Below are 26,077 nucleotides of genomic sequence, written 5' to 3' on the forward strand. Positions count from 1 at the left end.
ACATCTTCGTCACCGTCGACGCCGACTGCGAACCGGTCGGGGCTTCTTTCGACGTCGACCGCGTCTTCCGACTTTTCTGCTTCTTGGGAGATCTTCCTCTCTCAGAAAGCCCATAAACACGAATCCTCTCACGTTCTTTAAGAGTTCTGGATGATAAAACCTGGCAGTGTTCACAGGTTTTCGAAGAATGAGAAGCTGGTAGGCACAGGATACACACTGAATGAGTGTCAGTCTTGGCCATCTTCCTTCCACATGAAGGGCACTTGTCAAAGAGAGAAGGCATCTTTGACAGAAAAATCACCTTTTTTGAGCCCAATAAGGTAGCAGTAACACCCTAAGTCCAAAAGACGTCGAGTGAAAGCAAAAAATTGTAGTTAACAAGAATATTTTTTGACAAAAAGCCAAAAAGAAAAGGGAGCTGTTTCACAAGGGTCCTGACTGAAGGAGCCGGAAAGAACAACTGACCTAACGGTCACCCCTGAGGCATGATGGGAAGCCCGGGGTCATGGCTGCCTTAAAGGCACGGTGCCAGTTTTTTTTGTTGAAAATGGTTTCATTTTCTATGCTATTGTTTTGCAATGCAGCCTGAGGGCTAACAATGTCTATTTACAAGCAATTTTTCAGAATTTATGAGTGGTTTACTCATTAAAACACAAAGTTCAAACGTTATTTGACCTGATGTGTTTTTTCTTTTGCTTTTCTTGCTAATTGCAGTGCATGTATATGTGTTTACATTGTTTTTAGCCTCAGTTATGGAGCTGCATTGGTGTGAGAAAAATAATATATGTGCATACATATATGTGGAGCGAGATATATGTGTTTTTTACATATATATTTTTTATATTGTTTCCGGGGTCCCGCACATGGGCGGGAATATTCAGTGCTTATGACTATTGATGAGGATCCCCTGGAAGAGAACCATATTCTCTGGCTATGTTAATAGGAGAATCACAATTTACAACACCACCATATTATGCACCCCTGTGTATCTTGTTCTATGCAGATGTTTCTGGAACTTTGTAGCTGGTACAATAACTCAATAGCTTGAGTGTTGACTGCTGACACCTGTATTTAACACATGCAGTCACAATTTTGATTCCTAGAGGGACGGCTCATCCTCTCATTCTTAAACTACTACTGATTTTGTGGAATGTAAACTTCTGTTATTACTAATACCGAAAGAGGCGATTAAGTTTGTAGAATAAAAGTGGATAACCTATTTAGTGCAAGTCAAGCCACACTAAATATATTGTCTTAAGACACAGCAGTGTTGGAGTGCGTCCAACTATTAGATAGATAGAGAGACTTATAGACAGACAGCTAGAAAGATAGTAAGAGACAAATATGCTCTCCTCTCTGTCTTATTTACACTGTAAACTGAATCACTTGAACTAGCACGAAGGATCTAAAGAGAAATGCAAAAGACTGAGTGCAGAACAGAAAAAGCCTTAGGGTTAGTGCTGTCTTCAAGCTAAGCTTCATACCACAACTACCCCATTGGACACATTACTTTTTTTAACAGGCTAATCTCACTAGTGAAACTAAAGCATTTGCGGGTAGCAGAGTAAAAAGTGAAGATTTGTGAGGAAAGTTATGAATGGTTCCTTTGGTGGAACAAACAGTTAACATACATCCAACAAGATGAAAGCACACAGCAGGCCTACAGTTTAAAAAAGACCAATTTCTACTCAATGCACACTTGCACAGTTATCGAGGCATACAAGTCAGTCTTATACCCCATGCACAGTATGACCATGTTGCTTTCAATACTTACTTCATAGCTGTGCAGAGAGTTGACGAAAACCTTCCCAATGTCAAGCTGGTCAAAGTTGAAGCGGAGTTGGGGTCCCATTCCTTCACCCTTGATGCGCAGTGGGAGGCGAGTCTCCCGTCCTGGAATGAGAGAGGAACATTGGGTTGAACATCAAACATCACACCTCTTCAGGGCTTGCTTTATGTGTGGAGGGCACACAGCAATTCACATACAAGATCACATTCAGATGAGGTTGTGCTCGATTTCAGTTCCCTGCAAAGAGCCCAAAATCACAAGATTCACATCTTTCAAATATTTCACTCAATCACATTTTCCCTTTCCCTAGTTGCAGATTCCTTACTTTAGAATCCTTCCGAGGTGCAGGACTGGATACAGAACATTTTCCCATAGCACATATACGAGCCGGCAGAGGGAGTCTTGCGACTCCGCATTGACATTGTCCACCGGATGTGACGTCAATGTAGTTCATATAACCCCCTCGCCGGCATCAGTTTGTTCAGTGACTATTTTCCGCACTTGAAACGCAGAGCCACAAAAGTAAACTGTGTATGGAACAGTGTGCTTCAACAAAAGACACTCATGTGTCAAACAAATACTGAATTCCTAACCAAAAATTAAGTATATGAATATCTCAACAAAAAATCTTGAGATGAAAGAGAATTCCTACGTTCAATATCCACAGATTCTCCTTATGGTCTTTTCTCTCTTTGTTTTTGTTAAATAAAAGATGAAGACAAAACAATTGAGACCAAACAGGACCCAGTTCGCAGAGTGGGGAGGATGGGAGGGTTGGTAAGGAACCTGCGGCTATATTGTGTCTCCACCAGATAAAGCATTACCGAAGGTAAGTAACTTGTCCATCTGATAGAGACATCTAGCTGCAGATTCCTTACTTTAGAATCAAATGCCAAAGCCATTTCATCCCCGGACAAGGGCTTGTGAACTGTAGCCATAAACGGTCTCTTACTAAGACTAACCAGTCCAGGAGAAGAGAATAGACCAGAAACTCATGATAGGGTAGGTGAGCAGTAACATACTTATCATACGACTTTCCCAGGAGGGGTTATAGGTAAATAAAGCTGCAAGACATTTGAACTGTGGGAAATAACTTATCCATGTCAGTAAGACCAAGCAGCCTTAAAAGCTCTCACCTCTCCATAACTGGGAACGCAACCACAGCAACAAAAATTATAAGACAATAAATCATGGGAAAGGTATTACCCATGGCAATAAGACTAACTATTTAGTTATATACTCAAAACCGAACATCATGTTCAAGCCTGTGAACCCAGACAACACCCGTAGACCACAGAAGGACAGGACTGCTCTGCAAACTATACAAAGAAAGTCCATTCCCCAAGGAGAAAACAAACGTTTAAATAAGAATGAAGTTAGAGGTAACATTTGCACCCGTTGACCAAGAAACAGTCCTTCCATAGAAAAAGAACCAGAGATGCATAAGAATGTTCAGAATATAGAAAAAGAACTGGAAATGGACAAGGGCCTACATGGAGACTTAGGCGTAACAAGATGAACTCCAATGAATCCACCAAGTAAATTCTTTCTTCTTTTTAAAAACATAGTAAATGGAGTACCTTAATGCGCAGGTAACAATAACATAACAGTATGTGACTACAGCGGAAACCTATCCATAGAAAAACAATGGCATCTAACCCATCAGGGTAATGCAAGTTGTCTAAAGACCACCATTAACACCTTGACCGCAGCGCAAATTCTGCTGCCGTGCCGGAGAATTAATGAGTGGGCGGGGTTTGGACAGCCCCCAGCCGCCCTCCGCACACGCCCACTGTGACGTCGGACGGCCATGGGCCGTCCAACGCATGGAACAGGTAAAACAATGGTAGCATAACATTGAATAAGATATCAAGGATGAAAGGAAACCTGGGTAACTGAACCAACACAAAGGTCTGAACAAGACCATGTTTTATGAATTGAGACCATCTACCGACAGTCAGGTAAAAGATCTAAATCTCAAACTTAAAACAGGGATTCTAACATAAAAGAATCAAACCACTGAGAAAGCCCAATATTAATCTGTCTAACCCTCTAGGAACCACACTTTACAATGTGCGACACAACTTCCAGCCCCTAGTGGCAGGGAACAAGGAAAACATCTGTCTACTAGCAACTATAGACAGATGCAAAATAAAGAAATTGATCTTTAGGAAAATAAAGAACTTGAAGCCAGGACTGATAGTCTTCTACAAAAGGTGGAACCTTGGAGGCCCATTCCTCTTCCCCTTGAAGATCAATCCAAAATTAATTTTTCACAGAGAAGAAAAGGTACAGCACTAGAGGAAATTGTTCTTCAAGAACAAAGAGATAATGTTTAGTAGTAACACACACCGTTATGTCCCAAAAATCACAAAATACTAAATTATCTTTTCCAATATAAGGAACCAAATCACTTAAACCATATCTGCATGAAGGCCTACAATACAATAACCTGATATCACACCAGGAAAGTCAGCAACCAATAATGCTGAGAGAACACAAACATTTTCACAACAACGGCCATGTGACAGAACCTGAACAGCAGTACAACATCAAAAAACTTCACAAAACAGATGTTTACTAATAAGGTTCTACCTCCAACAAATGTAAAACACCTCATCCATCATGCGTACATAAGGCACCTCCCAGGGTAAAGCCCAAGTCACATAATAAAAGCAGGCTATAGGTAGCTTCTGAGAAATTATCAGAAGAACTCCTAAGATAGCCACCTTAGTGTCGAACTCTAAAAAAAATATTAGAAAAGTCTATCAAGGGGGTCTTTGCACTTAAGCTTAATAAAGGGTAAAATTGTACATTCCATGTCTCCAAGAGATATGAATTCAAAAATACCACTGAGAACTACCTTAAACCTAGAGTAGAATCCAGAGCACACAACACGAGACAAACAGAGAATAAGAATAACAGACTCCTCTCAGCCCATTTTAAGATGCTCACAACAGCATACCAACAATACCCCACCTAGGGTGTAGTATATACCACAAAGGCATCACTCTTGAGCCTAAATTCTTCTCCAGAGTAACTCAAACTCATAAACCTACATCACAGGGCTCAGAAAAACAATATAGCATAAGTAACACACTGGAAAACTTTCAACAACAGATTCCAGCACCTCTGCATCTAGCAGAATAACCTAGAAAACCACTTATTGTGGAATATAACTTCTGTAATCCCAACAGCCCGGAATTAAAAAATACTAGGTATCAATAACATTTGAGTCAAGCAAAAATACTCATACGAGATGAAATACAACATAATTCAGTCATGGAGATACCTCTCTATACAAGATCAACACCAAACTCAAGTGGACTTGTCTGACAGGCTAGGTCACCAAGGGATCCGTGGATAACTACTAAAGGAAATTGATAATCCGACACCATCACCGCCCTTTTCAATACTTCAGCCAATTAAGCACTTTCTTCCATTGCCATACCAAGGCGAGAAAGTAAATCTGAAACTGGGGAGGTCTCTAAAGCTGGAACTACTTGCATTATGCCTGAAGCTGCGGTGTTGAGTCGTCATCGGACATAGGAACAGGATCGATGTCTACAGACGCCGCAGACTGGGCCCTGAAGAGCCAGGGTCAAATGTCCATAGGATAACACAGGGTAAGTCACAGTTGAATTTTTACAAAGAACTCCGAAGGAAACACTTGGATCAAGGATGGTCGGAGAGCCACCCCACCGAGGATACCCTGGGAACCAAGATACCTACACCAAGGAGCCTATGTGCATAGGGATGAAGTGATCAGCAGCTACAGAGTCTCATGGACCAGGCCGGAGGAACCAGGACATGGAATCCAGATGAGAAGAACCTGAAAGCAGACGGAACAAAGTCCAAACCATCCTGAGGTGAGCAGGAGGCACAGGAGCACAATACCAGCCTTTTGGAGATTCTTGCTGTCTCACAGTGAGTTTGAAGCAACATCTGTGGAGACCAGCCGAAGACACAGGAGCAGTCTACGAGCTGTCCCACGCCGGTCAACGAGTACAGGGAGGGCAGATGCCGGCAGGAACACCAACAAGCCTTGGCAAATGCGACCAACAGATCGCAGAAGATGCTGTGTTGCAGACCAACAAGGCATGTGGGGATAACACAGCAAGGGAAAGTGTGAGCTGGCCCTCAGCATGCAGGAGACCCAGAAGGAATCTATGGACCCCCTTGAGGACCCTCTGGCAGTAGGCACAGGGAGTCGCAGGGATGCCTCAACAGCACACAGGAGATGAAGGCTCATGATGCAGAGGATGCAGGCAGGATGTCATTCTTGTAGCTATGCAGTGCTGGAGGCTGAGGCTTCTTGGAGCTAGAAGATCTTTTGTGGAGACAGCCCAAAAGCCTTGGTAACGGCAAGAAAACACGGTGCACAGGAGGCAGGTCCCGTCGGCTGGAGAGGGATTACAGTCTCCCCAGTTGCAGGGAAAACTGGTCAAGCCGCTGGAAAACCCAAAAAAATCACCTGTGTTGCAGGAGCCGGGAGATGTCTGTAACACAGCAGGATGAGCAAATCCGTTGTCATTGTAAAGGTGCTTGGAGATGCAGGGAAGTGACTCCTTCACTTCAAGGGAGATTCCTTCTGGCTTGGATGCCAGCTGAGTCCTTGGTGACTCAGAGGATTCACGGCCACAGAGTTGTAGAACTTAAAGAAGCACAGGTAAGAAGATGCAGCAAGAATCTTCCCACCGAAAGCAGTCTTGTTGTAGATCCTGACTTCGAGAACAGCACAGTTCCAGTGTCCACCAGCAGAAAAGGATTTGAACAGTCTCTAGATGACAGGCAGTTTGATCTTAAAGTTGTTGTCAAGACATATCTAAGGACCCAACCTCAGGGGAGCCCTTAAGCAACCCTAAATATGTGGTGACGTCACTGTCAGAGGGGGTCCGGGACGCTACTCAGCTGTCCTAGCCAGCCAGATTCTCCCAGGGGCAAATATTCAACATGGCAGATTCAAGTGGCCAACTGGAGGAGTTCAGGGCACCTTCCTAGGGAGGAGCTCGACAGGGGGATGGACACTCCCCTGTCCTTTGTGTGGTTTTGCGCCAGAGCGGGAGCCCAGAGATCCTGAACTGGGCAAAACTGATTTATGATAAGAGGGCACCAATTTGCCCTTCAATGCAGTCTGGTGGCGCTTGGAAGCACCCCCAGCCTACTGAATTCTGAAGGAGAGGTGGTCACACCCCTCCTTTACAGGAAATCTTTTGTTCATCTTCCCTTGCCCTAGTTAAGCTCGTCAGCAGGGGGAAGAACACTGAGAAGGGTTGGTGGCAGGGCAGGCTGGCAAGCAAACCCTGTAAGGCAGTAGTCTTCAAACTTTTTAATGCTGCGTCCCCCCAGTGGGAGAGAAATAAAATCATTAGGCCCCCCCTTAATTTTTCACACTTATCCTATTAAACTGGCAATGTCGAAATATGCCTAGACTTATTTAAACATTGCAGTTAAGCTTTGATACCGTTTTACAAATGCAATCAAATATATGATTGCCAAACATACCATTGTGGTCAGGGAGGCTTTCTAATGTGTAAAAGTATCCACAGTCTGATTATTAGAAATGGGGGTGGGGGTTTTGAAGAATATTTGGAGAGCCTTCTTTTTTGACACCTTCTCCCAGCCAGAATATAAGTAAAAACAGTTGTTAGTAATGGCACGTTACAGAGCTACTTGGTGCTGCTCATTCGTTTTCTGCTAAAAACAAAGGACTTATCCGCATAATGCTTCTTCTGGCCAGAGCCTGGTGCCACCCTGGAATCACTTGAGGCCCCCTTGGAGAGCCTGCCCCCAGTTTGAAGACCCCTGGTGTAAGGCTACACATGTACGAATGGGGGGTCCTCTAAGGAGCTCCCCAGTTCATTGTATCATGCAACTGATACTGGAATCAGTTCAGTTGCATGATACCAACATGTTCGATACTAAACATGACCAGGTTTGAGGCAGCCATTATGTAGTTGGTCATCTCGACTTCCCAGCGTCTACTACATACCTTATAATGGCTGTCCCACAATTACAAAGCCCAGAGAATGGAGTCTGGGTTTTGTAGGCGCACCTCTGCTCGTGCAGGGGTACCCACACACTTAGAACCATGTACCCTGCCCTTGGACTGAAGGGCCTACCTTAGGGGTGACTTATAGGTTAAAAGCGCAGTGACCGGTATTTAAGGAAAACCTTATATTCAAAGTGAAAAGTGCAAGTACCATTTCATGCAGACTGCAATGGTAGCTCTGCAGACAGTTTGCATGGGCTCCCATGAGTGGCCTAATACATGCTGCAGCCCATGGGAGACCCCTGGTGTATCAATGCCCTAGGTACATCAGTACTATAGTAGGGACTTACAATGGTACACCAGTATGCCAACTGTGGGGTGTACAAAGTACTTACCATGGAATTTAGAGGAGAGAGCACTGTTAATGGGGTCCTGGTTCTCCGCATTCAGGCCCTTGAGGATGTGACCCTCAGACTTCGTAAGGTGCGTTCCTTGAAGGAATGCTATATGGGCCTCCTGACACTTTATAGCGCTTAGAGGGAGATGATAGGCCCTGGACATTCCCTGTAGCACAAGTTACTTACCTTCGGTAACGATATATCTGTAAGAAACAGTAGTTAGTATTAGATTCCTTACCTTAGAATATTCCCAGGCGTCAGACTGGATCCGGAAAATTTTGCGTAGCAGTACCCCTGCGCGTCGGTAGGCGCTGTCTGCGGCTCCGCTTCCGTCGTCGGCTTCGTTGGCGCCATGATGACGTCGTCAGAGTACTTAGACGCCACCCTCGCGCGCTGACGTCAGTTCTTATACACAGCTTTTCCGCGTCAGAAACGCAGAGCCATGATAAAAACCAACACTGGAGCCATAAAAACTAGGGCCCTGAAAGGGGATGACCTTAACCCTAGATAACAGTTCGCAGAACGGGGAGGATGGGTGGGGCGGTAAGAAATCTAATACTAACTACTGTTTCTTACAGATATATCGTTACTGAAGGAAAGTAACTTGTGCATCTGAAAGAAACAGGTTAGTATTAGATTCTTTACCTTAGAATAGATACCCCAGCAATACCAACCCCGGTGGTGGGTCTGCGAACCAATTATCACACCAGAAAGTCCTGGAGAACGGAACGGCCGAAAAAGCCATCTCTCCGGGCTTGGCTGTCCAGGCAGTAGTGTCTTGTGAATGTGTGCAGCGAGGCCCACGTAGCTGCTTGACAGATGTCCTGCAAGGGGACTCCCAGACCCAGGGCAGTAGTAGCCGCCGTGGCCCGAGTGGAATGGGCACGTAGCCCCACAGGAGGTTCCTTTTTAGCCAGAGAGTAACAAGCCTTGATGCACAAGACGACCCATCGAGAAATGGTCCATTTGTGCACCACCCGTCCCTTCTTAGCGCCCACGTAACCAACAAAGAGTTGGTCATCCACCCGGAACTGGCGTGTGCGATCCAGATAATATGAGAGCGCACGTTTTGGATCCAGACGGTGGAGCCTCTCTTCCTCTTTCAAGGGATGCGGAGGTGGAAAGAATGTGGGCAAGGTGATGGACTGCCGATGTGGAAGGCTGTGACTACCTTGGGCAGGAAAGCGGGTCGCGTCCGCAACACAACCTTGTCCGGATGGACAGAAAGGAAGGGAGGTTGAGAAGAAAGAGCCTGGAGCTCACTCACTTTCTTGGCAGAGGTGATGGCAACCAGGAATGCAGTCTTAAGAGTAAGGAGACAAAGAGGACAGTTATGAAGTGGCTCGAAGGGAGCGCACATCAGATAAGTCAGAACATGGTTCAAGTCCCACTGAGGCATCACGAAAGGAACAGGAGGAAACATATGAGTGATGCCCTTCAAAAAACCTATTTACAACCGGGGACTTGAACAAAGAGGGCTGATCAGGGAGACTTAAGAAGGCGGAAATGGCAGAGAGGTAGCCCTTTAGAGTTCCCAGAGCAGAGCCCTGCTGGGCAAGAGAAAGAAGAAAGAGGAGAACCTCTGAAAGAGGGGCAGAAAGGGGATCCACAGCCTTTGCCGTGCACCATGCCACAAATTTGTTCCACCTGCAGGCGTATACCGATTTCGTGGAGGGACGCCTGGCTGCCAGAATCACATTACAGACTTCAGGAGGTAAGTCAAATGGCCTCAACTGCCGCCGCTCAATCTCCACGCATGTAAGTGGAGACTGGACAGGTTCGGGTGGAGGACCGTCCCCTGCTGCTGCGACAGAAGGTGCTCCTGAAGAGGCAGACGAATCGGGGGATCGAATGACATGTTGAGTAGCTCGGGATACCAATATCTTCCTGCCCAGTCCGGAGCCACAAGGATGACTTGGGCCCGGTAGCGCCTGATGTTCTTCAGCCCTCTGGGCAGAAGTGGTATAGGCAGAAAGGCGAAACAACAGACCGCAACTCCACTCGCGACGAAAAGCGTCTCAGAGCGAGTGCCGCCTTGGAAATTCCAACACGCAGAACTGATGACATTGCGCGTTCTCTTCTGTGGCGAATAGATCTAACCAAGGCTCTCCCCACTGCTGAAAGAGGCCTTGCGCCATGTCAGAGTTCAGACGCCATTTGTGATCCATCATGCACCGACGGCTGAGTTCGTCCGCCCTGGTGTTCAGGAAACCTGCCAGGTGTTGAACCACCAGGGTCACGCCCTGATGTTCCAGCCACTGCCAGAGGCGCAGAGCCTCCTGACAAAGGGTCCACGACCCCACCCCGCCCTGTTTGTTGCAGTACCACATCGCGGTGGTGTTGTCCGTGAACACCTGCACTACACTCCCCCGGACAGAAGGGAGGAATGCCTTCAGTGCAAGCCGGATCGCCCGCAGCTCCAGAAGGTTGATGTGGAGCCGGGACTCCACAGGAGACCAGAGGACTCTGATCTCCGCCTCTCCCATGTGGCCCCCCCCCAGCCCTGGAGGGACGTGTCCATCACAACTACGTGCTCCGGTTGGGGTAGGGAGAGGGATCTTCCCCTGACCCAATCGCGGTACGTGAGCCACCACTGCAACTGTCTTGCAGTGCCCTCCGAGATCAAGACATGGCCGGACAAGTTGCCCTGATGCTGGGCCCACTGAAACTTCAGGTCCCACTGCAGAGCCGTACAAAAGGGGGTGGTGATGGACGGAGCATCTGAATCAATCAAACACTCGCACCCAGTCAAAAGATCTGGGTTTAATCCATCACCGTTCTTTAGCCCACTCTGCCACCCCAGTTTAGACATGGCTATATGCAAATCAGTCTGACCCTGTGCCTCATGGGAACAGTCCAGCCCGAACTGCCAAGCCATGCCTTCCCTGGACCGGAAACAAGCTTCCGAGGACCGGTTTCTGGCATTCCAGCCGTCTTCAGCCCGGCTTGCTTGAATCCAGTGGCAAAGTGAGCAAGGGACTCACGTCTGAGCATACCCTGCAACACGTATGGAGGCCAAAAGCGGTACAAAAGGGGGTGGTGATGGACGGAAGATCTGAATCAATCAAACACTCACACCCAGTCAAAAGATCTGGGTTTAATCCATCACCGTTCTTTAGCCCACTCTGCCACCCCAGTTCAGACATGGCTATATGCAAATCAGTCTGACCCTGTGCCTCATGGGAACAGTCCAGCCCGAACTGCCAAGCCATGACTTTCCTGCATATAGCCATGTCTGAACTGGGGTGGCAGAAGTTGCAAGTGATCCCCCGACACGCGGTGGTACTGCGGTGGCATGGCTGGAGGGGTCGCCTCGAAGGGGAGGGAGTAGCCCCTTCGGACGATTTGCAGCACCCACCTGTCCGATGTGATGGAGCGCCAGTGGAGGAGGTGATGGCGAACCCTGCCCCCCACTGGCGTCAAATGGGCCTGAAAGCTTGGACTAGGAAGGCTTTGAGGTGGATGCTGCGGGGGTGGATGTGGACTGGCCGCGCCATTGTCCCCTGTTACCGCCGCGACAGTAACCACGTCCGCCACCGTGCTGAATGTTAGTCAGCGGCCCGTGGCTGGCAGGACGTGTGGGAGAACCCCTTCTGTGGCCACGAAAGGAGCGCTGGGCAGAAGATGGCTGGCGCGGGTCCGACAGGCCCAAGGACTTGGCTGTAGCCCTGGAGTCCTTAAAGCGTTCCAGCGCATGATCTGCCTTGCCATCGAAGAGGTGGCTGCCATGGAACGGCATGTCCATAAGGGTGTTTTGGACATCGGCCGAAAAGTTGGCGGACGAGGCGTGGCGGCGAACCGCCACAGATGTGGAAATCGCTCTTCCTAGCGAGTCCGTGCTATCCAGTCCACATCTGATAGAGTGCCGCGCTGCGTCTCTTCCCTCCGCAAGGGCTTGAGCGAGTTTCGCCCGGGCTCCCTACGGGCACTCAGGCAGCACGGCCGCAACCGTATCCCACAGAGAGTGGGTGTAACGGCCCAAGAGGCACGCGGTGTTGACTGACCGCAACCCCAGACTAAGGGAGGAGAACATCTTCTTTCCGAACTGTTCATACCTCTTGGATTCCCGATCTGGTGGTGCCGTCTGGAATGCGGATTGGGAGTTAGAGGCCTGGATAACCAGACTCTCGGGGTGGGGTGGGTGGACAAGAAACTAGGGTCGCCCGTGGCTGGGCGGTGGCGCCTAGCAACGTTCCTTTCTACAGAAGGACCTGTAGTGGGCCTGGACCAAGTGCCCAACAGGATGTCTGTGAGAGCCTCATTAAACGGCAGTAGAGGTTCTGGGGAGCTTACCTGCGGTTTAAGGACCTCTGTGAGGATGTTGGACCTCACTGTTGTGACGGGGAGCTCTCAAGAGCCAAGGCCTTGGCTGCCCTCATTAGCACCACACTATAAGCTGCCCCCTCCTCCGTAGCCACGGTAGGAGGGGAGACAAAACCAGTGTCTGGGGAGGTATCCAGGCCACTGGCTTCCCCTAGTTCCTGTGTCCAGTCCTCATATGACTGGCACTCACGTGCCAGGGGTTCCTCAGACCCCCCCAGTCATCCTCTTCGTCCATGTCCTGAAATTCAGGGATAAAGGATGGACCCAGATCCTCTAAGAATTGCTCTTCGGCCGGCGCTGAATGCGGCATTGAGCGACGCCGCTCCGACGCCGGAGCCGGACCAAGGGTTGGACCAGGGACGGCGTCGATGCCGGCGGGATGGTAAGGCCGACCAGCAGCGACCCGGAACCGGATCCAGTGGGGTCTTGCGGCGTCGGGACCGAAGTCGCCGACGGCGCCGGGGCCAAAGTACCCGGCCCGCTTGGGCTCCCAGTCGGGTCCGCTGGACCCGAAGGCGCCGCGGAACCCGACGGAGGAGAGATCGACCTCATGGCTATAAGGAAGGCATCGATCTCCTCCGGCGTCGCGTTCTGCCCAGGGACCGGCGGGTATGGAGCAGGCCGCGATGCCTGTGGCTCCGGCGGAGCCGCGTGGGCGGTGTCACTTGAACCCCCGGCCGCGTCGCGTGAGCGTCGGGGGGATTCAGAAGAGCGATGTCGCCTCTTCAACTTCTTGTGCCTCTTACCTGAGGACTTGGAGCCCAACGAGTGGTGTCGACTCGCCGAGCTGTGATGACTCCGGCCCCGCGACAGGTCCCTCGACCTCCTTCCGGACCGGGGCCACGAGCGGCGTGGGGGCGACTGCCGGAGCTCGAGGCGCTTGCGAGACCGCTCCCGCCTAGCCTTCGACGTCAAGGCCCGGCAGTCGGGCACCACTTCGTATTTGGGCCCCAGGCAATGTAGGCACCGGCAGTGGGGGTCGGTAACCGACATCAGTCGGTTGCAGTCGGCACAGGGCTTGAACCCGGGCAGCCCTACCGGCACTGATGGAGTTGTAGACTCGAAACGGATCCAAAAAGGATCGAAAAAGCTTAGTCAAAAAGTGACTAAAGGGTACCACTTTCTCCGGACCTGCGCTTGCAGGCGCGGAAAAAAGAAGAACTGACGTCAGCGCGCGAGGGCGGCGTCTAAGTACTCCGACGACGTCATCCCGGCGCCAACGATGCCGACGACGGACACGGAGTCGCAGACGACGCCTACCGACTCGCAGGGGTACTGCTACACAAAATTTTCTGGATCCAGTCTGACGCCTGGAGATATTCTACGGTAAGGAATCTAATACTAACCTGTTTCTTTCAGATATCAGTTTACTTGGCGTAGGCATGCATGGGAAAAGATGAGATTATGGGACTACTCAGTGATCCTGCCAGTAGTAGACCCTACCATAACCATGCAAGCCCCACTGTACCACACACTTAGTACCCCAGCCCCAAACGCATCGCTGCCGGCAAACAAAGAAAAGCATAACAAAACAAACAGTCAAACAAAGCCCCCCTCCAATCCTCCTCAAGGACTGAGACATACAACCAATCTCTCTTCCATTAGAGAAACCACCTAAAGGCCAAGGGTTCAACCATGTTTGTAACAGAAAGTTATATGTGGGAAAGGAGCCGTCAGTTAGAGATGGAAGCCAGACTCTTGAGAAAAACAATAGCATGAAGGTACACAGCACTCAGAACCTTCACCTCCTCCCCCTCCTGAACCCCCTCAAGCAGGATCAAAGAAAGAAAACAGTACAGAATAGCCTACAAACCAACCAGTGCAAGGAAACAAGGCAAGACAATCAGTACAGGACCATGGGACCATATCAAACCAATTCATCCAATGAACCCGGAGTGACCCCAGGCAGGATGCCTTCTAGTCGAGGAGTCCTTAGAGTCTGAGGCAGGGAATCGGTATTCAGGGGACGTGAGCCATAGAGATCGCCCCCCCACCCCACCTAAGCCCACAGCAGCAGGACCTGCTGTAGAGGATGATCCCAGTCCCTAAAATGGAGGAGGGGGGGCGCAGCAGTGTGCCAGGACGAGGATTCCAAGCTGGTACCCTGTGTGCACGTTTCAGGCCATAGAAGTCAGAGATGCCATCAGGGGCCACACAACCTCCTGTAACCAGGACTCAACAACGGCCAATAACGAGTCTCCTCCTTCGTGCTCGGGCAGACCAACAATGTGGATTTTTTTTGCACATAGCCCGTCCCTCCTGATCATCTAGGCGGGTGGGCGGCTAGGCTCTGAGTCTGCACCACAAGGGCCTGAATGCGGAGATCCATCGTTTGTACTGCCGGTGTCAGTGACTGAACCGTTGTCTCCAGGGGAAAATCGATGGGGTCTTCCTGCAGTATTATCGTGATCTTTATCTCTCCAGTGGGGTGAGTAGCGAGTGAGAGCTTCTGGACTACATTGTGGGTACTTCTCCGTTCACTTGATTCAGCAGTGACGAACTGACAGGGCGTGAATATTACTGAGCAGAAGGTACAGGGAGCAATTAAGGCTATGGCTAGGACAAGGTGCTGGGTGTCGATGGGTTTTTATTAGACTTCTAAGGAGCCTTTACGTTGTAACTTGTTCCTAGGCTGGTGGAGCTTTTTAACAACTAGCTGCAGCGTGGTTAGCTTCCCCCATCACTGAGAGTGGCTGCTGTTGTGTCTCTACCCAGAAAATGATAAGGATCTACTGTTCCTTGACTCTTACCGACCCCTGTATATGCTCAATGCAGACTATAAAATCTTGAGTAAAATTCTAGCAGATCGACTAATCCCTCATATATGTTCCCTCGTCCACTTGCACCAAACAGGCTTCAAAACCCATATCCCATTTCTTGATTTAACTATCCAACACAAGGATGGGTTACTCTACACATCCTTGTTTCGTAAACCCACCGAGAGAAATACGCTACTTAGTTATGGTAGCTGTCATCCCAGGGCCCTGAGAGACAGTTTACCATACTCCCAATTTCTAACACTTAGGAGAAACTGCTACCAAAAAGAAGACTATTTTGCTGAGGCCAACATCCTCTCTACTAAACTAAGAACTAGGGGCTACCCAAGACGCTTAGTTAAAAACTCAATGAAAAGGGCTTGGTACTGCCCTCGTGAGACCCTATTGGAACCTAAACCCAAACAAACAACTGACAAAGTGGTCTGTGTCACTACCTTTTCCACTGTCTCCAACCGAGTCAAACAAAGTATTAAAAAAAACTGGCACATACTAAACTCTGGACTACTGCAGTGGGAATTCCCCCTATTTGCTTTCAAAAAAAGCAAAAACCTCAAGGACCAATTAGTTAGGGCAACCCTTCCATCCTCAACCACAGTGAACCCCACGCTTAATGATCACTGGTCACTGTCACCTCTCCGGGGTCATTCCAAGTGTGGTTCTTGTGTCGTGTGTGATTTTTCCATTGACTGTAAGGAGTTTGTATTCAGAGATGTGAAGAATGAACTTAAGACCTTTACTAACTGCAATAGTTGTAACATTATCTATGCAATCTTTTGACCTTGTGTTTTAATTTACGTGGGACAAACCAAGCAAAAAATCAAACTGCGAATCTCCCAACATCGGAGCCGGATTAGATGTGGTACAGCAAATGCTCCCCAGGTCGAACATTTCTCCAACAAAGGTCATACGGAAACTGACATACGTTGGACTGTAATCAGCCAAGTGATCATACCACCAAGAGGTGGTGACCTGACGCGGATGCTCAATAAGGAAGAGCTTAAATGGATAATAAAAACAGACAGTCTAAACACTGGACTCAACCTTCAAGAGGATTGGACTGCCCTCCTCTAAGCTCTAACCCAGTGAAGAATTGAGGACCCTTCCTAAGTTCTCTGCTTTGGACTTCTCTGTTGCCTTGTGGATCTGCTTGATCAGACGTTTTCTTTAATGTTTTCTGTAATGCTTTTAAGAATTATTGTGAATTAACCTTAAAATTCTTGCTCACTGTCGCCGGGTAATAATCACTTGCACCAATGCACCACCTTTTATTTATAATATAATAATCCACATTTGTAAAGCGCACAATCACCCGTAAGGGTCTCTAGGCGCTGGGGGCCCTCGGGAAGATTAAGCAAGCTATTGCCCAGAGTCACATGGTGCTGGGCTAATCTGCCGCCGGTGCCGGGGATCGAACCGTGAGCCCCAACGTCCAGCGTCAGTCGCCCTGGCCGCGGCGCCACACCACTTCCTTTTCCCTCCCTTAACCCTACCACTCCAATATGGCCGCCGCACTGAAACCATTGTCTATTTCTATGCCCCAGGATTCTGTAACACCCATGTTTCTACCAGCCAATCAGAACCCTACCACTCCAATATGGCTGTCGCACTGAAACCCTTGTCTATTTCTATGCCCCGGGATTCTGTAACACCCATGTTTCTACCAGCCAATCAGAATCCTTCCAGTCCTTCAAATTCCCTCCCCCAGCATTCCCCTCGAGGAAACCAGGAAACAGATTCCACTACCGACTGAACCGGTAAGTCTAGCGATGTGTGGCTCTCTCCCTCCCGACCCTCCACCACGCTGTAATCCCTAAATGACCTGTTTTCCCTGCAGGTCTTCTCCTGGTACCGCAGATTTTAATCAATGAAGCGCGGCCCACCTCAATAGCGCCCGATTCTGGTAAGAGCCCCACTGCGCCCACTTCTAACCCTTGTGAACCCTTTTTTCTTCCCCGTTTGCTCTAATTTTGTCCTCCTTGACTTACAGGGCTGCTTCCCCAGGCTATCCATTTCTTAGCCCTTGCCCGTGCCGATCGGGGTAACCTTTTAGTGTCTACTAGCACGTATATTTCGGAATCCCGCCGAATGTTTAGCATAAATGTTCCTTGTCACACCGTATGCGTACTCCTCCACTGCGCCTTGAATCTCCATGCCGCATGCAGTCTAGTGTAATTATCACCTCATACTTGGACTTGCCCAACGTGAACCCGCTGTACACACCACTCCGCTAAATCCGAATGATTCACCTTCTGCACGGTTTGTTTTTTAAACTAGGTCATGAATGCGCCGCCAAAACTGCCGGTTTTTAAACTAAAGAGGTATCTCAAACACAGATGTACACTGCCTGGCCCAGCTCCCCCACTTATTTTAAATCACTCTCCCACCCTATCACTAGCATACGCGGTCTACACCCCGATCTGCAACTTCACAGAAAACAGGTTCACCATTCACTCAAGTCACTTGGAAATATGCCAATAATATGCTTTAAATGTTCATAAATTAAATGTATATATACTTTCTCTTTCCCTCCCTTCTCTAGGCATTAGAGGCTTATAATGTTAAAGGCAAATATAAATGTCCTGATGATGGTCCCCATGACTAAGTAGTGGGACCGAAACGCCGTCGACTCATTGTACACCATATACAAATGCTTGATTTATATGTTATATGTAATGGTGTTTAACTGATATTTCTGTACACTCAATACTTTACAGAAATCGCTGCTTTTGCCTTGAAAAGCCCTGCTCTTTTCCTCTGTTTACCTTTTGTACTGATCTGACTGTGTTTGGGTACAGGCTTGTGCCCCACACTGGTGATTTGTTGAAGGTATTCCTGTGTATGAAATATTTCAATTGAGTAAAAAATTGAAGACCTCTGTCCGGCTGGACATGTCGCCCCAAATATGGAACTGATTCAGTCTATATTCATTGCTTTGCATATAATTCTTTTGCATGGACCGTTGTTGTTTCACAAAATATGCTCCCCGAGGTCCGATGCTAATTCACTTGGGGCCCCTTGTTGTCCTTAACATTCCCACAAGCAGCACCATGCCTAACATCCGACAATTGTATCTGGCCATGGGCTGTAAGAAGTCTCTCCCACTAGAGGCGATGATTATCTCGGATACCAGGAAGGCCTTTGACTTGCTCTGATGGGAGTTTCTCTACGCTACTATGCTCAAGATGGGCTTAGGCCTATCCTTCGTTAGCCTGACTAAGCGTCTTACACTAGAAAAGATACTGGAGCTTTGGTCTTGGAGGCTTTCCCGGTGGTGCGGGACACTTGGCAGCCTTGTCCAATGTTGCATCCTTTATTTGCGTTAGCAATTGAACCCTTTGCCTTCACAGTCCGCTGGGTACTACACTACCAGGGTCTACACATTACCTCTTGCTTTACCTCCCTTTCTCTCTACGTGGATGATATGTTGTTGTACCTGAAGGGGCAGGACTCTAACCTATTGGGAGCGGTAGCGGCCTTGTCAGGCTTTGGGACTCATTCGGGTCTCGAGGTAAATTGGACAAAGCCCTGTATCTATCCTTTGAGGGGGGATGCCGTGTTGTGCTGCCTTATCACTTCGCTCAACGCTGTGTTGGGAGCGAGATACCATAAGGTATCTGGGGTGGCTGTCTATCACTCCCCGGATTTATTATATGCTGGGGATTTCAGTCTTGTGTTAGCTGGGTTGCGACTCTTCATTACCTTCTGATCTACTCTGCCTCTAACGGTGTATGGTTGTGTGGCAGTGTCCAAAATGATCTTACTATCAAGTCTTCTTTATGTGTTTACTGCCATTCCACTGGAGCTGCCTAAAACATTCTTTAAGGGATTAGACGGTTTGCTTCTCTGGCTTTACTGGAGTTCCTGCAGATGTCAGGTATCCCTGGGGAATTTACACCTTCCAGTATCTGGAGGTGGACTGGCTGCACCTGGAATTGTATTACATAGCGGCGCAGCTTCAATGGGTGGCTTGTTGGCAGGCTTTTCTATGGGATGTAATAGGAGTTACAAGAGTGTTGCTCTTCCTCTAAGGACTGCCTACTAGTTTCTTGTTGAAGCCTACACCTCCTTCCAGAGTGCAGTCCATGAACATTCTGATCAGAACATCTTGTTACGTGTCGGCTCATGCTTTATGCCGACTCCGTACACCCTAGAACTACCTCTTCTGGTGATCCAACGCTGGAGATGACGTGGCAGATGAACGGGTTTCCGTGAGTGGCCGGCACCAGGATTCAGTGTCCTGGGAGATTTTTGTGCGGGGAAAATTATGCCCTTTCTCAGACCTCTGGGAGTCCTGGGGAATCTCATTAGGCCATTTAATTCTCCATAGCCCTAACCCTCAAGATTCAGGAATGGTGGGGTTCTGGAGTCGCCGAACACCCATAGCATGACTGCCTGTGCTTATTTTTCCTTATCACGGGTCATACAAGAGCAATTATGCTACTGAATAGGGCCCTGCTGGAGGCGACAAGGCCAGATCTCCCGTCACTCCGGTCCTGGTGGGAGGCAGATATCGGGATACCTAACTCTGATCCTTCTGGAGGAGGATCTTGGAATATAGCCCTAGGGTCTTTCGTAATGCCGGTTTCAAATGTATTCAATTATTTTACTTACACTGGGCCTATTTGTTCCCCAGAAGCATAAATGCTATGTTCCCAGTCATGACCTTGGCATGTCTACAGTTTTCCGCTGAGGACGCTAATTTCTTCCATATGGTATGGTCCTGACCGCTTCTGTTACCTTACTGGTCGCCAGTCCTTCAGGTGGGTTGGGGGGACATGGATAGGAAATTCCCTGTGTCCATCCTGATTTCTGTTGGGCTTGCATGACCGATGTGTGGCTAGATTTCTAGATCTGTCCTTCATCCTTGCCCGCAGACAACTGACTATGAGTAGGAAATCCGCAAGAGGACCAGATATACATCGCTGGTGGTCACGTCTGAAGAGGGGGGCAGACTGCAAACGTTAGGCGATGCGCCAGGAAGAGGCTTAGGGAGTCCGTAAAATCCCTATATTGCCTGCATGGCATGCTGTATTACTGGCCTGTCCAAGTATTGACAGAGGGAGTCAGAGTGTTGGTGGACGACTCTTCTATTAGTTCAGTTCGGACATTGGAGCGCTGAGCACAGTCCCTGGTGATGCCCCCTGTTAGCCTCTGGCTCTCCTTCTGTAGGTGCCACGCCTATTCTTATTTTCTTTGGTGGATCTATAGGGGGTCTGCGGGAGGTGGGCATGCTGGGGGGGACGGATATCCTTATATATATTAGTTTGGTTCCCATTCTACCCTTGTGTTATCTAGGACTTCTCTTATGGGGCTGTACTACCTTGCAGAAGGTTGCTGACTATGTTTTTGCCTCCAACTGCACAAATACTGTATTACTTATTATGAACATCCTACTTCTGCACTGCAACTGTCGGCACAGTTTATTGTTCCTTTTTTTTGTCTTTATGTTTTTGTTATTTTTTTCCAGGATTTCTTTTGATGTTCTTTGCTGTAAAATACCAATAAATATATATATTTTGTAAAAGTCAATGTGTATGTGCACCATACATAATGTAATCACCATCAAGCCACCAAGACCCATATTAACAAGAACAAGGATAGAGTCCCTTATCACTTAGTAAAAACCAGTAACACACAGAGGAAAAGCATAATATATATGGCAACATCATAGCACAGTGAGTTGGGCTATTGTTATGTATTTATGGACAGCGTGATCTGTGAAGGACCCTGTCAGAAACATACTACCACTTCCTCAAATCACACTGTTTTACAGAACAAGAATTTGTTTTACTGTTTATTAACAGTTATTTAAGGTTTCCTTCTCACACAGGTATATAGACTACAGCTTCCATCTCCACTGCCAGGACGCATTGCCATATTCATAAAACTATGAATCATTATTGCTACATTTAGGCTGTTTTTCTAAATAATGTCATATATTCCTGGGCCTGTATAGGAGTTTTACTCCATAGAATGTTGAGAGGAGTCTGCATACATCGATGTTGGATGTACTAAGTGTCCTGGGTCATATGCACGGAAACTATTTTTATTTGGTTCGAATAATACTTTGCGCCGATGCACAGAAATCACAGCAGAACACAAGCAATACACTGAAAAATATCTATCAACTTGGTTTGCCATTTTATCACACAGACACTGTTGGAAACATTTTAGGAAGAACTTAAGCTTATGAGGAAGAGGGAAGTGGGAGAGTCCAGGCCATAAGTGAATATTTGACATCAATTAAACCTACAGCTGCTAAGATGTAATTATGTAATTAGCACTAATAGCCTTTCTGTAACCAGGTAACAAATCCCTGGGGTTGATAAAGACAAAACCGAAGGTCATACAATGACCATTTTCCAACAAGACTAGTGAACCCAGGACACGAGGAAAAAATGGTCCCTGCAACTACTGCGGGATTCAAGGTTCACTAAGATACCTTTGGGCATTAGGTGCTCTGAGCACATTGACCTAAGATGATAAGGTGCTCCATGATTGTACTTACTTACATTAGTTTGGTCACATTCTGGTATGTCCGGAATAAGAGACACTGTAGATGAGATTGTTGTGAAGGAGACATGCTCCCCCACTGTGCCCATTCCCTGTCCTCATCAGTCAGACTACCGAGTAAGCAGAGCAAAGTCACCATGACGTTAATTAAGTAACTCTATTAGTGTACAGGCCTACAGCATAGCAGAGGAACACTTTACAAACAACTCTTTAATCGGAGGAAGTGAATCAAGATCAAGGGGCTTTTTTATAGAAAGTTGTAGTGTGTGAAGTCTGGTTGAACTAAGATTACTGAACTAATGATACGATTAGTAGGACATGGTAACAACAATAGGGACAAGACTGGACTGCGCAACGCAGAGCTTGTCTTTGCATTTACACAAATTGCTGCAGTCTGAGAACACGCATAGAAGCCAGTACAAACTGCAGCAAGGAGCTCTTCGCCATCGTGAAGGAGTTCCCCAACTCTGCAGACACGGCGAACAAAAAAAAACCCTCCCAAGAACTGTATGACAACCTAGCAAACTTCTTCCACTACAAGATCACAACCATCTATGAAAACTTCGAAAACCCCAAACCCTCAGCTGTCACAGCATCAGCCTGCTCACACCCACAAACATTAAACTCAAACACTTGCTCACCCACTGGGACCCACTCACGACTCAAGCCACTATCTCCAGCATGAACTCCGTGCACTAAGGAGCATCCATGGATCCCTAACCCCACCACATCTTCAACCTTGGGGGCAAAATGAATGGCGACAAGTTCAAGAAATTCTTAACGCCTCCATCACTTTAGCCTCCTTCCCCGAGGACTGGAAACACACTGAAGTGAGGCCCCTCATGAAGAAACCTTCGGCCGACCCAGCAGAACCAAAGAACTACCAGCCCATCTCCCTGCTTCCCTTTCCAGCTAAGGTTCTCAAGAAGTCAATCAAACAGCAACTAGCAAAACACAGGAAACACAACCTCCTGGACCCCTAACAATCAGGATTCGGAGACAACCACAGCACAGAGAAGTCCCGATCGCAGCCAATGATGACATCAGAGCCCCACTGAACTATGGCGAAACAGCAGCCTTCTTTCTCCTGGACCAGTCAGACGCCTTTGACACTGTCTCCCACCACATCTTGATCAACAAAATCCACCACATCACAATCCAGGGAGACACCCTCAAATGGTTCACCTCGTACCTCACTGGAAGAACCCTGAGGATCCGTCTCTCACCATTCACCTCGGAACCCAAGATGATTGTCTGTGGCGCTCACCAAGGATCGTCCCTCAGCCCCACCATCTTCAACAGATACATGACCCCCCCCAAGGCCAACAAGGGTAGATTGCACGGAATTAACATCATCTCCTATGCAGATGACACCCAGCTCATCCTCTCACAGTCAGAAGACCCATCAAACTACCAGAGCCAACTTCCACAGATGCATGATGAATGTCACCAAGTGGATGAAGGACAACTGTCTAAAACTCAACACGAACAAGGAGGAAGTGCTCATCTTTGGGAACAACACCTCGCCATGGAACGAAGCATGGTGGCCTGCTGAATTCGTACCTTCCCCTGCCCCGACAGACCATGCCTGCATCCGCAGCATAATCCTGGACAGCAAGCTATCCATAAAGAAACAGGCAAAGACAGTCATATTTGCCTGCTTTCACGCCCTACGCATGCTCTGCAAGATCTTCAGGTAGCTCCCAGTCAACGCCAGAAGGACCATTGCGCAGGCCCTCGTCGCTAGCAGGCTGGCCTTCGGGAACACACTATATAGGAATCACCGCAGGTCTCCTGAAGAGACTACAAACAATACAAAATTCATCCTCACCCTCCCCAGTCTTACCCACGTCACACGCCATCTCAAGAAGCTACACTAGCTCCTGCTCCAGAAGAGATGCCAGATCAAGATGTTGACCCATGCATACAAGGCCCTGCACAATGAGGGATCAACGTACATCAACAAATGCATGACCTTCCATCAATGAACCAGACATCTACGATCCACCTCTCTCCACCGAGCCAACGGTGGAGGACACTCTTTCTAACACCATGCTGCAAAATCCTGGAACAACCTTCCTATGTAAAAATAAGTTATATGTATTATTAAAATTGTGTTGCTCATGTATATAGGTATTTAAGTATGTATGAACATATTTGAGGTTGCTATAGAGTAAACATAGCCAAAAGACAGAGGAGCAATCTACAGGGTCGAAGGCAAGGATACAGTCAAAATGTGACTCAAGCAAAAGCTGTGTTCTGAGAGTATTAGAAGACAGTCCTTTTGTTGAGATGTAGTGTTCTTTAAAGAGTTAGGGTCATTAGCTGTTTCATGTATTGAAGCAGGGTTGTGGCAAATTCGGGGGGGGGGGGGGGGTAATTCCATGATGACTGGAAAAGAAAAGGGAGGTTTATTTTTGGGAAATTACATTATATAGTAGAAAAGCTAGAGAGAATGTAACTATCAACTTTTCTCCTTAATCGGTATAAACTGTCCAGCAAGGAATTAAATGCCCATCTGAGCAGACAAAGAAAAAAAACTCAAAGGCAAAATAACTTCCAACCGGAATGTGGAAATGATAACTCACAAATCTACAATAACCAAAAGATTGGGAAACCGGTTTACTGCAAAATCATTCACATTATAAAATTAACTTTATTCTAAGAATCTACTGAAATATACTGTATTCACAAGTGTGATGGTGAAAATGGAAAATAGATCTCGATGACCATTTTTGTACTTACACCTTGTTCTAGTTTCTTGAAAACTAGTTAGAAATACTTGGCACCCTAGTGAGGTCTAAAAAAAATCTTTGGTAGAAAGCTCTTCCTTTATTAACTTTAGTGAGAAGTAATATGTTGGAACCGGTACTGTCTGGTTGGTTAGCTTGGCACTGAGCAGTCAGGCGTCCTTCAGAAGCAACGTGTACTGTAAGAGCACGTCACATGCACACAATAAATATTCCATAAGACTCAAAAGAGAGACTTCACACCTGACGTCGAGAAATAGCATTTATATTCAACACACATATTAAACAGTGCAACATGAATATCATGGAATCCTGAGCTTAAATCACACGTGGCAATATTACTAGCAGGCCCAATTCGTGTTGATCAGATCTTGATAATGTGCACACATTGGAAAAGTCTTATTCTAATCCCCACACGGCACCCTTATGCAGTGCAACACGTTGTCAACCCTCACAATCCTAATAATGCAAATGTGTATGACTCTAAAATGCAACTTGAGCTACAACAATATCAGTAATATGTACATACACAGAATAGTCAATAGATAACACTCTGTCGGAGCTTTGAATCCAAGACTCCTGCCACCCTCCAATTCACCACCACTGTTTCAGACACCCCAGCTCCTCCCTCCGGAAACAAGGTCCCTCATAGCTGAGGTCAACGAAAGCTGGTGGGGATAGACAGTAAGCATAAACAAGAGGTAGACGTAAACAAAGGGGATCTTGGAGCCCCTCAGGGGTAAACCTGATTCCGTGTCTGATTTTACCATTAAAAAAGCGCAAGAGAATATTATACTTGGAGCGCTTTTGCCTGTAATCGTATGAACTTACCTAAAACAAACCAACAGATAGGTTGAGTAATGAAAGGACCGTATGTACAAATATCACCCTGGCCCTCCCACTCGTTGCCTCCCCTAATCTCAGCCATAGTCTGAGGCAACGACGGCGAGGTAAGGAGGTGTTGTGTTGTAGGTCTGCAGATGTTAGAATAGACTGAAGAACAATCGAACAACCCAATGATTTTACTCGTTATGGAGTTTGGGTTTTTTAGTCGTTTGATGAGTGGGTGAGCCTATAAGCGGGCTGAATATAAGGTTAGGCTCTGAAGATAAGGAGTTATGAGGATTTTGATGTTGTACATAAGGGCAATCTTGCACTTTTTACTCATAGTAAGCAACTCCTCTTTTCACTTACCTTCATAGAGCGTGGCCTCCCTTACTCTGAGCTTGGTCCAGGCGAGCTGAGGTATTATGCCCTGTCATTAAGGGTGAGTAAGGAACCTCTGCTGTGCTTAATAATATGGTTATCTCTACATTTCATGATAATATTACCCATTGTGTTTACTTTTTCCTGTTATACATTTTGTATTGTAGGTGAGAATAACACCATTTGACATGGAGGAATAAAAAAAGTTATATCCTTTTTGGTTTTAGTTAATCACTTTTTGGATGGCTGTTTACTTTTGTAGCACGCACTAGCAGTGACAATAATTTCATTAGAACAGAGGCCCTGATGAAGCCGTAGGAGGTATTCCC

The 26,077-nt window shown here is 47.4% G+C and overlaps 1 protein-coding gene across 2 annotated transcripts in view; it reads right to left on the bottom strand.

The window, feature by feature from the left end:
- Positions 1-26,077, bottom strand: part of HYDIN (HYDIN axonemal central pair apparatus protein) — a 3,619,565-nt gene that overhangs the window by 3,026,137 nt on the left and 567,351 nt on the right. For both annotated transcript variants that reach the window (XM_078670948.1, XM_078670947.1), the window contains exon 11: positions 1,775-1,893. In XM_078670948.1, coding sequence (XP_078527074.1) covers positions 1,775-1,893 — 119 coding nt within the window. The remainder of the gene's footprint in view (positions 1-1,774; positions 1,894-26,077) is intronic.

The sequence above is a fragment of the Lissotriton helveticus genome, chromosome 12 (genome assembly GCF_964261635.1).
Source record: "Lissotriton helveticus chromosome 12, aLisHel1.1, whole genome shotgun sequence".
Taxonomy (NCBI): Eukaryota; Metazoa; Chordata; class Amphibia; order Caudata; family Salamandridae; genus Lissotriton; species Lissotriton helveticus.